The sequence below is a fragment of the Trichogramma pretiosum genome, unplaced genomic scaffold (genome assembly GCF_000599845.2).
Source record: "Trichogramma pretiosum strain Unisexual culture from Peru unplaced genomic scaffold, Tpre_2.0 scaffold7, whole genome shotgun sequence".
Taxonomy (NCBI): Eukaryota; Metazoa; Arthropoda; class Insecta; order Hymenoptera; family Trichogrammatidae; genus Trichogramma; species Trichogramma pretiosum.
The window spans coordinates 2,691,035-2,708,089 of record NW_019641639.1 but is presented as its reverse complement, the minus strand read 5'-3'; the positions used below and the strand labels follow the sequence as shown (position 1 = coordinate 2,708,089).

The 17,055-nt window shown below is 43.9% G+C and overlaps 1 protein-coding gene across 1 annotated transcript in view; it reads right to left on the bottom strand.

Moving 5' to 3' along the window:
* Positions 1-622: 622 nt before the first annotated feature.
* Positions 623-17,055, bottom strand: part of LOC106648658 (LON peptidase N-terminal domain and RING finger protein 3) — a 51,472-nt gene continuing 35,039 nt past the window's right edge. The window contains exons 2-8 of the mRNA XM_014365723.2: positions 7,549-7,667; positions 6,723-6,845; positions 6,385-6,660; positions 5,542-5,650; positions 5,259-5,461; positions 4,293-4,826; positions 623-3,087 (exon numbers count right to left, since the gene is read on the bottom strand). Of these exons, the coding sequence (XP_014221209.1) occupies positions 2,680-3,087; positions 4,293-4,826; positions 5,259-5,461; positions 5,542-5,650; positions 6,385-6,660; positions 6,723-6,845; positions 7,549-7,667 (1,772 nt within the window). The 3' untranslated portion in view covers positions 623-2,679. The remainder of the gene's footprint in view (positions 3,088-4,292; positions 4,827-5,258; positions 5,462-5,541; positions 5,651-6,384; positions 6,661-6,722; positions 6,846-7,548; positions 7,668-17,055) is intronic.

Genomic DNA, 17,055 nt, shown 5'->3' with positions numbered 1-17,055 from the left:
ATAATTTTGCCAAATCTTGCAAGCTCAGATAATTTACGAGTTTCGTGATGATGTACACCGGTAGTGTCTCTAGGGTGCATGGACCGCGCGAAATGAGCAATTGGATGTATTTCAAAACAGGGGAACCTGAACGCACAAAGGTCGAGTAAATTTTTTTTGTTTTCCTAACAATTAATAAAGAGGAAAATTACCGAAAACATAGTCTACTTCATCTTGGAACGATTTATCCTTATCAACGTCGTCGAATTTAACTTTTTTCACCAGTGGCAACAGATGCGGTCCATGAGAAATTTTCCATATGAACAAGATAACCTACAGAGCGTGAAAGACAAACGCAGTTGAGTTTTTTTTTCAAATTTCGTCAACGATCGCGATGAAAAATCAATACGATTTTATAAATATAATATTGAAATCAATCAAAAGCACCTTGTCGTCGTAAACTTTTATTCCATAGTAATCGCGGCTTGGGCAGGGTGCGACCGAAAATTTTTCAAAATAAATCGGGTTTCTATGATTCATGCTCGAGGGTAGGTTAAGCTCTCCCGCTTGAAGTGCGTTAATTACCATGTCGTTGAATATGTCACATTCGGCGGGGCGAGAGTAAATAAACGAGTATATTAAATAAGATTCATCAGTCAATTTCACAATTTTATTGTAATAAGATTGATATGAAGTCTGTGTGTATGCGTGAAGGTATAATTATAAATTGAGATGCTTTTTTAAAAGTAAAAATGGAAAAAGTCGAACGTTAAGATCCTTCCTCCTTCTCTTCGTACGCGCGGAAATTGCAACACTATTATCAAGATAGGCTATACAATAATATCACAATGCATATGATTTACAAACTTTCTTGCATACAAGTGTGTACATCGATATATAAAGAAAAAAAAACATTGGATAAGTTTTTTGACAGATTTTTATCCGAGAAATTGGATGATTTGCGAGTGTCTACAATTTTTAAACTCTCAAAGGAAAAAGATACATACGATCGATCTATCAAATTACATTTTACTAGAATAAATTCAACACACATTTTTTCTCTTACAAAAATTATAAAAAAAATTGCTTCACCTAAAAATAAATTGTACGCCTCGTTACATTTATTCAAGCTTACATTATATCATTTACAAAATAAAAATAAATTGATTTGTAGAACTAATATTGTACAATTACCAACGTAAGGAATCAAAGTGATCAAAGTCAAAGAGAAAAGCGAATTTTTTTTTCAAATATCATTTACAATCATAATATAGCTCCACAATATATCATCTTTTTAAATACTCTTGATTGTATGATTGATATGACGTTTCTCTCTTTCTCTCGCTTCCTATCGCAGCCTTAGGAGTTGGCTCTAATAATTAATCAGCTTAAAATCAATCAGTGACAATAAATATGACTATATTTATTGTTTCAATCGTTTATCGTATAATAATATCGAGTCTTTCAAGCTAATTTTTAACCATCGCATATTTTCGTATAAAAATTACGATTAACATGAAACTTGACGTGAGATGAGAAAAAATAATTACGATAGGATTAATTTATACAAATTGAGATACTTCTTACGAAAGGTACTGTGTTTTAATTTATTCTTTAACTAGTAAAAAAGTCTTTAAACTTACGGTAGGTATTAAAACTAAGAATTATTATCGTCATACGATTTACATCTAAACAAGGAGACAGAGCAAAAGTTGTGTATATAATGTTATATATAATTTAAGAGCGACGAATCGTCGATAATAAACACCAATTCACGCGTTACAATTTTTTTTCTCTCGAATTGATACAATACATTATTTTCTGTTTCATTCGGTACAGGAGAGCAAAAACACAATGACATAGAAAATCCAAAACATTATTACATGATTGATTCGTTCGTTCGGAGAGAACGAACGATCGAGCTTATTGAATATCTATTCGCAGGAAAAGGCATGCAGTCTTATCACGTTCGACAGTTGGCTTGGTTAATATATATATTCTGAAATAATATATTGATCATAGCCGACGTCATTTGAAGATTATACAAGTTTATCAGCCATTTAAAAAATCTACGAGTTTTCTTTTACGTATATTATTTATATATTGAAATTCACTTTAGCTTAGATTATGTTTTTTTCCTTTTTTTTCTTTTTCTTTCTTTTTGTTTTCGTGATACCGCGTGTGTATAATAATAATGTGTGTCAGACGAAGATTTGAGAAAAAGACGAATGATTCAGTTGCATACATTATGTAACATACGCAAAGCACACGAAGAATTTATACAATATATTATATCATAAAGTATGTACAATCGTTTTTCTCTGATCAGTTTTTGAGCTAAGAGAAACAAAGAGAAATTTGTCAATCGGAAGAACGGATTTACTCGTATTTTTTTGTTTGTTACTGTATTGCGTCGATTCTTTTCTTTTTTCTTACGTATACAATTAGTTGTTTGTTGTTTTATTCTTAATTCGAGAGTTTTTTACGTATATTTTACCAGAAGGTAAGACCCTTAAAAACGAGATATGTATAATGTAGAATATATTTATAATAATAATAAGGAATAAAAAGTTTGAGTGTGAGCCTCCAGCACGAGCATGAGAGACTCTCGGTGCTTTCCGCTCATTTCCAACTAAATTCAGACTTATTTCTTCATCGTCGTGATTTCGTCGTCGTCGTCGTCGTCGTCACTACGGGATACTACCTCTGGTGGCCGTCGACGTGCCGCGAGCGACGAATCATGCAATGATTGCCCCGACAGACTCCGCTGCCGTCGTCTTGATCGTCCTGGGAATTGTTCTCTTGTTGTTTAGCAGCGTCGCCGTCCGAGTCCTCAAGATCGCTCGGTAAGTTCCAGCGCTGCTCCATGTGGTCGATGGTCTTCTCGATGGCGCGCAGACGCTTCTCCAGACTGGTCGTGGCCAGGATGCCGATCTGCAGCTGGGGACCGAGAGGAAGAATGGCCAGGAGCCACCAGGTCCAGGACGGGCCGTCGGGCAGTCGCTGCCAGTCGGCCTCGACGTCTGGAAACTCGCCGAAGACCGGTCGGATCTCGGAGCGCTGACAGTAGGGCACGGTAGCCCACCAACGGCTGCTCTTGGCTCGTACCTACGAAAAAAAGCAGAAGACGTTGTAGAATTCCAAAATATTATTTCATGGGGAAGCAGAGGCCGTTGTATTTTATAAGAAAACAGAAAAGTGGCAGAATTCTGAAATATTATTTCATCGGGAAGCAGAGGCTGTTGCATTTTATGAGAAAGCAGAAGACGTTACAGAATTCCGAAATATGTTTTTATGAGGAAGCAGTAGAAGTGTCAGAATTCCGAAATTTTATTTCATCGGGAAGCAGAGTCTGTTGCATTTTATGAGAAAGCAGAAGAAGTGACAGAATTCTGAAATATTATTTCATCGGGAAGCAGAGGCTGTTGCATTTTATGAGAAAGCAGAAGACGTTACAGAATTCCGAAATATGTTTTTATGGGGAAGCAGTAGAAGTGTCAGAATTCCGAAATTTTATTTCATCTGGAAGCAGAGTCTGTTGCATTTTATGAGAAAGCAGAAGAAGTGACAGAATTCTGAAATATTATTTCATCGGGAAGCAGAGGCTGTTGCATTTTATGAGAAAGCAGAAGACGTTACAGAATTCCGAAATATGTTTTTATAAGGAAGCAGTAGAAGTGTCAGAATTCCGAAATTTTATTTCATCGGGAAGCAGAGTCTGTTGCATTTTATGAGAAAGCAGAAGAAGTGACAGAATTCTGAAATATTATTTCATCGGGAAGCAGAGGCTGTTGCATTTTATGAGAAAGCAGAAGGCGGTACAGAATTCCGAAATATGTTTTTATGGGGAAGCAGTAGAAGTGTCAGAATTCCGAAATTTTATTTCATCGGGAAGCAGAGTCTGTTGCATTTTATGAGAAAGCAGAAGAAGTGACAGAATTCTGAAATATTATTTCATCGGGAAGCAGAGGTTGTTGCATTTCATGAGAAAGCAGATGACGTTACAGAATTCCGAAATATTATTTCATGGGGAAGCAGAAGGTGTTGCAGAATTCCGAAATATGTTTTTATGGGGAAGCAGTAGAAGTGTCAGAATTCCGAAATATTATTTCATCGGGAAGCAGAGTCTGTTGCATTTTATGAGAAAGCAGAAGAAGTGACAGAATTCTGAAATATTATTTCATCGGGAAGCAGAGGTTGTTGCATTTCATGAGAAAGCAGATGACGTTACAGAATTCCGAAATATTATTTCATGGGGAAGCAGAAGGTGTTGCAGAATTCCGAAATATTATTTTATCGTTCGATCGGCTTACCCTCTTGTGCAGCTCGGTGACGCTGTGCATCTGTTCCTGGCTGATCGGCACGTCGCTGATGAACTCGACCTCGGCCGTGTCGTATCCGTCCCTCTCGCCGCCCCTCAGCACCCTGAACCGCTTCATACCGACTGTGCTCAAAATACTGCATCCGTCCTTCAACAGCACCCGGTCCTTGATCTCGAGCATCGTCCCGAACTCGGCGTATCTCCTCGCGCCCAGATCCAGATATCCGTCCGGCCTCTGCTGCAGACAGGCCGCGATGCCGAACTGTCTGACCCCGGACTCGAGGCATCTACGCACCATCAGCCGGTATCTCGGCTCGTAGACGAAGAGCGGACAGGCCGTGCACGGGAAGGCCGTCGTGCAGACGAACACGGCCACTTGCTCGCCGACCTGGGTCAGGGCTGGGGGTAGCGGCTGCACCAGCTCTTGGCGTTGAGCAGCGGAGCGAGCCGCGTACTCCTGCGGGGCGACGCATAGCAGGGCCTTCTCCACGAAGTCCGTGACGCTCTTCTGGCTGTTCGCCAGGTACTGCGAAGGAGGAGGAGGAAAAAATTAAGTCACGACCTTGCTAATGAACAAACGATTTGTGGCATATTTGTGCAAGCCGATTGCGGCGCGCAAATATTTGTAAACTTCGAAAAATTACATAAAGCGCGCGACTTCGTTTTCGATTATTACACCGACAAGAGCCGAATTATATAAGCGCCTTGTGCGCCTATGTAGCACAAGTATATTGGCCAATCTACTAATTTATAAACGAGTGGAGTTATGAATGCGATATTCGTCGAATTCGTGAATCCGTTACTCGCGAGTCGCGCGATTGAGCAAAGAGTCTCTATAAAGCAAAAATCAATGTGCAACCGATTTTCATCCCTTTTACGCAACTACATGCACACGTATGCGCACATTTAGAAGCGAATATTACGATCGTTGCGCAACGCGATATGTGTGCAAACTCACATCTGCCAGGGAAGTCATGCAGAGCGGACAGGCGGACGAGTAATCGAGGCAGCGGTCCAGGCAGGTCCAGCAGTAGGTGTGTCCGCACGGCGTCGTGACGGGCATCCAGAGGAGCCTACAGCAGAGTATGCAGTCCAAGTCGCCGCCGGCCGAGCCGCCGTTCGGTGGCGGTAGGAGAATTTCCGAGGGTGACGATTCCAGTCCTGTGTGGGAAGCGCGCAAAACAGAGTTACTCGCATCTGTCAAAACTCGCTCGAGTCGTATAATGTTTGTATACACTTACGCTTTAATTTTTCCGTTTCGTGGGATAATCTGTCGACCATGGAGCACAATTTCATATTGTCCTGAGGTTTCGGTTGTGTTTGAGTTACTAGCGGCCTTCGATAGTCGTTCTATATAAGAAGCCAAACAGCAGCAGCACAGAAATAGGAGAGAAACAAAAAAAAAGATCCAATGAATATGCGTAAATATATGCCACCGTCGTGTGTATACGATAGTTTATATTGGGGGGGACTTATGTAATCATTTATACAGCGGCGCGAGTCGTGCCGATCGAGCCGCGCGCACCGGTTCAAAATATATAAATGTGTATATAATACGCAAAATTTCGCAACGGGCCGCTGCGTTGTGTTTTGTGTGTGTGTGTCTAGCTCTTTTTCTCTCTCTCTTTCTTGAATGATAATTAAAACACAATACGAAAAGAGCTAGGTATATATAAGTGTCGGCTGGCGGTGGTGGTGGCAGTTCGCGCGCGCCGTTACGTAATTTTATATTTCACGAGTAGAGTCCCTTGTGTGTGTTTGTACATACAGCACCAGCCTACGCCGCGTATAAATACGATATCGAGCGCGACACTCGCTCACACGTACATATAGAGCCCGGCTAGCAGAGAATAATAATATAATCATTTATTATATAATCGAGAGTTTTGTAGCGCACGCACACAAAAACGGAGCAACGCGCCGGAGCGATAATGAGTAAAGATTCGAAATCAATCACACGAAACGTGCGTGTGTTGTGTTTATATAACGAGCGTCGCGCGTCTCGAACATATATATCGTGAAGAAACGTCGAGATGGGTCTCGTGTCTTTATATACTTTAGGCAGAATTTTAGCGTGTGTATACCTGTTGTTGAAAGTCGTCCTCGCCTCCGCTATTGTTGTCCTCGCAGTCAGACGTCTGGTCGTTGAGCGAGGCGTCGATGTCGCGATGATGACGATGACGATGATGATTGAGAGGATCGATACCGATCCGATGTGGCTGAAGATGCAGCGACGAGCGACGATAGGGATCGTAGAGCGATCGGTCGCGGCCAAACACACTCTTGACGCGCTGCAGGTGTTTGGCGGCCCTGGCGCGTTGTCTCTCGATCGCGTTGTCCAGTATCACTCGGTGCAGTACCTGCGTTGCAAAAGTGTAAGAGGTGAAAAATCGGCAACGATCGGTATTTCGTTGTTACTTACCCTCGCGAACTCGTTCCTCGCTCTGTATGGGTTTTTGTCGAGGACGGCGCTCGCCCCCAGCACCACCAGTGCCTCGTCGTATCTGCGCAGCGCCGATAAGGCCAGGCCTCGCTCGTATTTACCCTGAAATGTTAAGTTTGATCGTTTATTCGAAATTCATACACGCACTCGTGTAGTACGGACGATCGGTTTACATAAGCTGCGCCGTCGTCGTCGAAAAAATTAGTGCACGCGAGCGACGCCGATGATCGGCGAGTCGTGACACAACGCAGCAACGCACGCGGTACACAGCGTATAAACACTAATACACAGAGTAGCAGCAGCAGTATATATATACGCGATCGTTTATATAATTGAGTGAGCAAAGAATTAAGCTCGCTCGCTCGCGCACATATATAAGACAGAGAGACAGTACTCTGCGCGCGATACGTTACGTCCACTTTTAGAACGACGTCGACGGCATATTTATCAAAGAGATACATTGTAACAATATCGCATGTGCCGTAGCCGCCGCCGCTGCTGCTATGCGTCTTATGTGCGCCTTGGCATGTCGCGCGTGTGCTGCTGCTGCTGCTGATGCTCGCGCCTTCGTCATAATATTCATATAATACCTATATCTATTCGGTATTATATTATATCAAGAGTTCGCTGCGTGTGTAACGTCTTAAGCTCGAGCCCCGTGTCATAGTTTGAAAAAAGCGTAATTGAGACGTCCGAGATTTTATTTTTTATTTTTTTTCTTTTTCACTTATAAATCAGCTTATAGAATGTATCTTAGATATGCAAAGAAGAAGAAGAGTATTATAAAATGTAACGTAAAGCTCACCTTGCCCCAGTCCGGTCGCAGTCGGAGAGCGCGATCCGTGTCGTCGAGAGCAGCTTGCGGCCTGTTGAGCAGCAGAAGTGCGTGCGCCCTGCTACAGAGACAGACTGGACTGTTCGGCGCTGGAAGCAAAAGCAAAAAAAAGTTGTATTGTGTGTGTATATATTTTGGAGCTCCGAGTCTCCCCCCCACCCACTTATCTTTCGCTACTACACTATGATTTTTTATCCATACCCATGACACATACGAAAAAAAAAAGAGAGCGGGATTGCTTATTATATATACTCGTTATGTGTATCGCTGTAAGAAAGCACGGAGGCTCTTGGCTAGGCGCGAAACGTTCGCGCGCGTAACGCACGTATACGCATCGATCGATCGATCGCTGCTCCGAAATTAATAAATAATTCATTATCGTCACATTCGCGGCAATTGCGGGTTGGAAAAAAAAGAGAGAGAAAAAAAGTGTATACGAAAGAGGGAGAGAGAGAATCGTTACATGCACCGAAGTGCGCGCGCTGCTGTAGTAATATATATAGTAGTGTATACAGCGGCCCGCCGCCGCCACGTGCTTATGCAACAGCTCAATGAAAAATCAATTCAGCGCTCTAAGCTCTCTCTCTCTCTCTCTCTCCTTATAACGCGCATTTTTCTGCGGCGTTTGGCAGCAATTCGAAGCAGCCGCCGCGATCGAGCCACCGTATTTATACGAAACACAATTATCATTACATCGGGTATCTTTAATTGGCCGCGCGCGAAACGTGCGCTGCTGCGTGCGTACTATATAACGTCAATTTTTCGCAATCGATGTATATTCACTTTTTTTCTCTCTCGCGTATGTTTGCACAAAACAAACGTGAGTAGAATCGAGTGATATTTCCAGGTAGCTGTACGTAGCCGCGAGCGGCTGAACATTTTATATACATAATATAAGCGTATATATTTATATAAACATCAATCAGTTTAGCGATTTTATTAATAATTGATTAAAAACGCGCAATTTATTTCGCATATATATTTATACAAACGCACACTCACACACATACAACGTACGTATGCACTGCGCTTCGTGCATGAAAAGCGCATTAATCATTGATAAAAAAAAAGTACGACGAGGAGGAAAAAAAGTCATACGCGCGCAGCTGTGCGAACGATCGCGCGAGTTATATACGTGGGCATCGATGATTGATGCGCGCCGTGCGTCGAAGGTGCATAATATAATATTTGCCGTGAATCAGGTCGCGCGTCGCCAAAAAACACACACATCTATACGCTCGAAATCTCGCTCGCCGAGTTTCTCTATCAATTTCGTTACATCTTTTAATCGGCCCCGAAGCAGCACACTCACACACACGCGCGCGAGTATTTTACTCGCGGTGTGCGGGGTTACATAAGTTAGCTAGCTCTGCGCGCCTCTATATAGCTCTATATAGCTGTGGTGCAGCAGCACCCCCCGTGTGCACACACACGGTACGTGTGTTCTAGTTACGCTCGATTTCAATCGTCATATACTACATATAAAAGTATATATTATCATTATTATTGTTATATTTATAGTTGAACATTTTTCGATTTCAATCTCTTTTTTTTACATAGACGAAGAAGAAGAAGAAGAAGCAAAAAGAGATGATAGATGCCAGTACAGTATATATACCGTACCGTACGTATATATACGCGAGCCGGCACATACTACACGAGCGACCTTACGTAATTTTCAAGAGAAGCTAAAGAATCGATCGGCAGCTCCGCCATTTGACGCTTATTCTCTCGCGGCAGCGGCGACCTATCGGTCTCCAAGTATCTCTGCTCCGCCGCCGCCGCCGCTGTTGTTGTACATAGTACAACGTTGTGTACGAGGGCGATTTACACGCGTGCCCCACGCTATAACACGATGCGACGTAGTATATCCCTCCGCGGGGGCGTGCCGCCCACGACGTGCGAGGTGTCAATTTTTTTTTTTTCGTCGTACAGTGCTTTTATCGAGAAATTTTGCCCCGAGATCGATGCGCCACGGGGAGATCGTTACGCAGTTCAAAAAAGTTAGTTACGTAAGAGAAAGAAAGAAAAAAAACCGAGCACGTCTCCGAGCGCGATTATGATTCATAGGATCGCGTTGCGTATACATCGTGCTTTACACACGGAGCGAGCTTGGATCGGTCGCGATGTTGCTGCCTTTTTTTTTAACACGATGTAACGCCGCGCGAAATTTGTATAATATTTAAACGGTTCAAGTTCCACTACGCATTCGGTAATCAAAAATCTCTCGGGTAGCAGTACGCGTATGCGAATATAACACGAAAATAAACTCGATATTAGCGCGAGCTTTTCTAAAATAAATTTTCATACATAGGTGCGCGCGTGTACACGAGCATTTGCATTTCGGAGCACATATGGCATGGAGCGAGTCTTATATTATATTATATTATGAACGGTTCCCTTCGCGCTCTTCAAACGTTGCGTAACGCGTCGCGCGCGCGCCTTTTTCAAGATGACGCGGAACGTCGAAACGACGATGGTGATGATGATGACGATCGTCATTACGGATCGTTAAATAGCCCAGCGTCACCTCATCGTCGTCGTCGCCGAGTGCAATATACGCCCAGCACACACACACTCAAGTTTTGATATAGACCAGCTTATATCATATATATAATACGCCTCTCTCGGTTCGCGTCGGGCGTACACTGCCTATTGCGCAACAACGGCGGCAGCAGGCGCGAAGTGTGTGTGTGCGCGAGAGAGCTAAAAGTCAATGGCAGCAGCAGCAACGGAGCTCGACTGCGCGCGCGAGTAGTGCTATATAGTACATACAGAAGGATATATAGCGTGAAATTCGCGATTTTGCACGCGCCGCGCGCTGCTGCTGCGAGCAAGTGGGCATTGATCTTGACGCGCACCACCACAGCCACACCACCACCACGACCAAGAGTTACGCAATATAAAATAATAATAATAATGAATGTACGTGTGTGCGTGCGAGAGGCTATTTGCCTGTTTTAACCCCGTGCTTGCGCACAGAGAAAGAGAGTGAGAGAGAGAGAGAGAGAGAGAGAGAGAGAGAGAAAGAGCTATAAACATCGAGCGCATGATGACGCTTTCGACGCCGTTGCAGCCGGATATTTATCGACGCGGATCTCTGCCTCTTTCTTTATCGTGGAATTTTTACGCGCTGCGCGCACTTCCGCACACACATCACAAGCAAGACTGTGTGATAGAGAGAGAGAGAGAGAGAGAGAACAGAAAAATTTGCATCTCTCTGCTCTCAAGCTCGCGTGCGCGCTCGAGCGATGATGGATGAAGATTAGTTATCCGTTTTTATCGTTGCGTGTGTGCGAGAGAGGCACGAGCTATTTCTGATTTTTTCAGGAAAATCGTTTCGTCGCCAAACGACGTTGTCTAGGTGTACGAGCAAGGGTACGAAGAATATATCCGCGTTTGCATCGACAAATAAATATACACATAATACCCCGAAAAAGTTATTTATCCTCAATATCCCAGAGTTCGGGCGCTAAGTACGGTTTCGTATGCAACTCGAGGTCCCCGCGGCAACCAAGTTTTTTTTAGTGTTTTTTGGTGCGCTGAATTGATTTTTTAGGGTACCAAAAGTTAAAATGGTTTGTTCAAAAATTATTAACAAATTTAGTGTTTATAACTAATAAAATCTCTTTTAAAAAATCTGAAGAAAACACGCCTTCTTTGACTAATTCGAAGAATTTTTTGGCCTTTGCATTTTTTCGTTTAAGACGCTCGTCATCAAGTAAAAAAATCTCAAAGATTAGAAATATGATTCGTTTCTAGAAAAACTTAAGTGTAAAAAACCACCTTTATGATTTTTTATCTTGATAAGGAGCGTCTTAAACGAAAAAATGCAAAGGCCAAAAAAAGTCTTAAAATTAGTCAAAGAATGCGTGTGATTTTTTCAGATTTTTTAAAAGAGATTTTATTTGTTACAAACAATAAATTTGTTAATAATTTTTGAACGGACCGTTTTAGCGCTTGGCACCCTAAGAAAATCGATTCAGCACACCAAAAAACACTAAAAAAACTTGGTTTCCGCAGGGATCTCGAGTTGCATACGAAACCGTACCTAGCGTCCGGCTACACCTTAACAATTGATGTCAAGTGCCAATGAGCCATTTATATATGCATAACTCGGTCTCACAATTATCGATAGTTTTATTGGCGTTAAATAAATTTACATAGCCACAACTCGGCCTTTTCTCTTGCGAGAAAGCGACGCGCCATCTAGCGATCGGAGAGCGAACGCGTCACATTACACACAAGAGCGCGCGAGCTTGCAGCAGAGACACAGCAGTCTTATACATGTGGCGCACAAAAGCAATGTGCACCCGACGCTCGCGGAAATCTCCTAATAATATACAAGCTCTGTACAATTGCCATTATAAAGTGCAACAGCGTCGTTTTTTTCCGTCCACTTACTTACTTACGCGGCCTCCGCTGCCGCCGCGTTCTCGGATTTCTCGCGCGTTTTAGAAATGCAAGACACGCGCGCGCGCTCTGCTACGTATACAATATAACGTATAAACGCGCGAGTATATATCCAGTAACGCAGCCGTGATTAGTCACGTTTAGCGCGTAATTAGTCAATTTAATTATCGCGCACTCGAGTCACTCGACTGATTCTTATAGTCTCTTTGTATACTATATAACGCGCACACAACGAGATCGGAGTCGGGGAGCATTTGAAAAAAAGCTGCGGCCAAGGAGCTTGAGCACGAATAATTGCGGAGCTTTTTTTGGTTGCAAGAGCTCGCGTTGCGTAACATTGGGCAAAATTTACCATGTACCGTACGTTATATGTTAAGCAGTGTGCAACGTCGCGCGAATATCGATTTTTCGGTAGTAGCTCGAGCTTTTTCTTCGCAGTCTCAATTCCAATAAACACGTTTATTTATACAGTAGAATACGCGATGAAAAATCTTCCAATCCGATGCGCCCCGCAGAAAGACCAGTAGTAGACCACCCACGGATCGAGATTGCGAATCTATATACCGACCACGTACAACAACAACAGATGCGCACACGTCGCAGCAGCAGCGGCAGAGCATACGTGTGTGCTGTTGCCTTTTTTGCGCCCACGAAGCTTCATCACGCATGCAGCAGCAGGCAGCTGTCTGCTGTGTATATGTATACGAGCGCGCTTGCGAGCCTCAAATGACTGATTCACACACAGACGCACACGTGTGCGAAAAAAGAACGACGCCTGAGAGAAAGAGTAAGAGAGAGACGCATCGGAGCGCGGCATTGCACGCGCATACGCAATGTCATTGCCTCGGATATATAGTTTGTTGTCTCGTTTAGAGCCTCGGCTACATAGTATACAGCGTATAGTAGCTTTTTGTTGTCGTTGCTGCGGTGTGTTATGCTCTGAGCATAGCGGTACGCGACGGAGCTTTCACGATCGCTGCGAGGAAATTATTACACATTTATTTATTACTTTTTTTATATTTGTCTTCTTTTATAGACGTAAAAAAAAACTACATGCAATTACAAGCTCGCGCTCGCCTGCAAGTGCAGCTCTACGAGCAAAAACGTAAGAATAGTTACGAGGTTTTCTATAAAAGAGAGAGAGAAAGAGACCCCGTAATGTTATTACATTATTGCCACGACGATACTGTGATATATATATTATGGCATATTATAATAGCGATATATATCCAAATTGAGCGCACAAAGCGAGCCTTTTATGTAATTGATCGGGGCCCTCGCGCAAGAGGAGATAGCATAATATAATACACACACACATAATATACAAATGCGCGCGCAGTTTAAATTATGTAAAACCTGAGCCGTTGTTGTTGTTCGTACCGTTGTTGTCGGTCGGTCGGTTACTTCATAATTGCGCAACTAGAGTATGTGTACGTCTTTCTTATTGCGTAGATCGCTCTTTTCTCTCTATTTCTTCAAATGTATACCGCGTGACATCGAAGAGCGACCCTCTTATACCGCATTAATAAATACTTTTTTCCAATATTCTGCGATTATCGATGTCCATACGCGTTATAGTCTTCTTTTTGACGCGCGACACTTTATTATTAGTACATATAAATCGAAATATCTCTGCCTCTCGTCTCTCCAGCTTTGTGTACGTGCTCTATGTATAATGTGCCCATGCACACACATACAAAACATGGCCATGATGCAGGACAGCGCGATGCGCGCGCCCGGCGTATCCAGGTCACAGCAGAGAGATAGAGCAGCTCGAGAGAGAGCCTAGGCCATTACATAACTGTTGCTCGCCTCTCTCTCTCTCTCTCTCTCTCTCTGTTATATGTATAGCAGCTGACCTGTCACTGATTCGCACACACTCGGGCTGGCAGCTATGTAGAAGGTAGCTAGCTGCACCCCCCGAGCTTTCGTATTCAATTCGACCTCCCTGTCCTCTTCCTCTCTTTTTTTTCCAACAAATGACTATGAAAAAAAGCTCGAAGCTCTATCGCACACGCTTAAGCGAGCACAAAGCTCCCGGCGCAAGCACTAGGTAAACAACAAAACGTCTATATATGAGCGCAAAACAAGAAAGAAGCAAATCGTCCGCCCCCGTGTATGTATAGACGAGCGAGTTTACTTTTTACACGTATAGAGCAGCTCTCGTGCGCCGCCATCAAAGAGAGTGGCGCTAACGCACGACGACACATCTATATAACACAGCAGCGTCGCCGCCTCGAGAGACAAACACTCGTGTACTCTCTGTGACATACATAATTGCGCGACGCTAACTGTATATTTGTGCATATATAGGGGGTAGCAGCTTTAAATGACTCGACGATCGATACTATATACATTGTGTGCCTCGTGTGTTATGTTGTGTTAGCATAAGACGACGACGACGAGTCGACGATTGCGAGCTTACAGCGAGACGAAATGAATGAAAAATAAATAACAAGAAAAGGGACGGCCTACATGCCATCGTGCGATATAATTTCGATGCAAGGATTTTTCGATAAAAGTTCTCGCGACTTTATACATTTAACGAAGCACGACGCGTTGTCGAGACTCCGCTATATCGTGCGGCTAGAACTTGCGACTCGCTGATTTTTTCTATTTATTTCCCTACGCGCATGCGAATGCATAGCGTGTTTATATACGTTTGCAGCTCACGTATATAAATCGCGTATATAGCGCACTGCAGAAGTGGTGGTGGTGGTGCTACTGCTGCGACGACGACGAAAAAGTTTTACTACCCATGCAGGATTTTCGTATTTTTCGCAGAGCCATGTGTGCCGCCTTGCATACGTATACATAAATAAGATGCGGTTGTATATATCATATCGTATAAGCAACGGATACGACCGAACTCACGAGAATATAAAATCTGCGAGTGCGAGAGATTTTTGCCTCGCTCGAGAGCGATCGTGCTCGATTATGCGCAGGATATGCGTTACAGCGTAAAAAAAGAAGCGAGAGCTCGAAAATAAATGAATCGATACGGTAAAAAGCCGATCGTAAAAGTTCAGAAGCTCTCGACTCCTCCGGCATATCATTATACAGCCTAGTCGCTTCGTCGTCGTTGTCGTCGTCGTCGTCAAATGCTCGCCGAGCAATGCATCATCAGTGAATTTGCCGTAAAACGTTATATTACCCGAGTGAGCTCTATATATCTCGGCATTCAAACGTACGTATATACATATAAGCAACAAGACACACACTTGGTCGTCATCGTCGTCGTCGTCGGCTGTGCAGTTGCCGCCGCCACCGCCGCCGTCGTCGTCGGGTTGAGCGACCTTTACGTAACGATTCATAGCGGCAGCAGCACAACCTCCGACGTCCGGTGTTGTGTGTAAGCTGTGCGTCGCGCAAGTTAACACGCGCGTTGCTCTCTCTCTTTCAACGACGACGACAATAACGAGCTAGCTTCCTGCGAATTTATCGATGATACATTATTATAGTATATAAGAGCTCGCTTCGTTATAACGAGGACTTTTTTTCCTTTTTTTCCTTTCTTTCTTATTCGTAGTGGAGCTCATTCTCCCTCCTTCTCTAACTCTAACTCTTAATCAGAGCGCGTGTACTATCGCGCCGAGTCGATGCTCGTTACGCGCTCGCGAGCACAATATAATATAAACGACGCGTTTATGAAGAGTCTTGAGAATTTTTCAGCTGTATTACGTAATATACATAATACGTGTGTATGTGCGTCCAAAGAAGATAGGGATTCTCGCGCACACGAGCGTATATATACACGCGGGTGTAACGTTACTTTTGTCTTCCGTTATAAAACTATATATACCTATATACGAATCGAATCGCCGAAGATAACGGTAAAGCTATACCTGATCGTGATTTTTGAGAGTTATGTAATATATACATTGCTGTAGGTGAGGCACCGGGTCGACTCTCGATCTCCTTGCTCGTTGCTCGCTGGATCGCTGCTGAGTCGTCCGCCCGTCTTGCGCTGCTACAGAAACTCCTGGGTCTCGGCCAGGAGGGGATGGTGAATGGGAGGGAGGTGAAATAATTAGATGAGATTCCCTTTTCAAAGAACTCTGTTTATTAAGTCACCTCTCTTTCGCCTCTCTCGAGGCTTCCGACGATACAAGTCTTTCTCGGGTCTATATAACGCCCAGACTTAACAATCTTACTTGCGTGAACCGTACTTTTACTCCGTGCCACCTAGCGGCGACACGGCTCATTACAATACATACAACAATCCTCCCTCTCTCGAAGACGATGTCGTCGCGGTTACAAACTTATTTACAATTCTAGTTTTACTTAATTTTGACTTAATACTACTTTACAGTATATCTTTTATTTCTTTCCTTGTTTAATTTTAATTTTTTTTTTCTTCGGTGTTGTTTGTTGAATGCCTTCTCATCTCTTGTCTTTTTTACTCCTACGACGAAGATGCCGGGTTAAGCCTGTATGTAGTATCTCCTGGGGCCCTCCCCCTGTAGTTTGAGGCTACTTCAAGCCTTTCCGACCGTGGAGAGAGGTTGGCTTGGACGTAGTCTCGTCGATGCTCTGGCTTCTTCGGCTGCTACACTGGTGGTAAGGTGCCTTGGACTTCCTTCGAGACGACTAGGATGGTTGGAGACATCGGCACACTTTGCTGTCATCCGAGAGCGTAGGTCTTATTTCGTGCCGGCAGATAGCTCGTTGATCATTCATGGTCCTTCGACGTTTCAGCAGTGAGGTGCAGCTCACGCGTCTCCTGCGGTCTTCGGACTCGTCCAGAGCTACTTCGCTCACGAGACCTCCAGACTCCATTCCGACACGTCCAGAACTGCCCCTCTTCATGCTCGTCTGTGACAGGGGATCACGAGCCCTCTGCCGCCATGTCACCTGCCGTGGCAACTTGGTGACAGTCTCCCCTCCTGATGTTGTGTCGTCTCTCTGGTAAATCCTCGTCACTCGTGTAGCCGCTATTGCCGTTCGGCAGAGAGTGCCGAAGATGGACCTTCTTCTGGCCAGCTTCCTCTCCGATATGGGCGCCACTGGATTTGACACTTCCAGAAGTGATTCCTCCTCCGTGCTTTCCGCTTCTCTACGGCG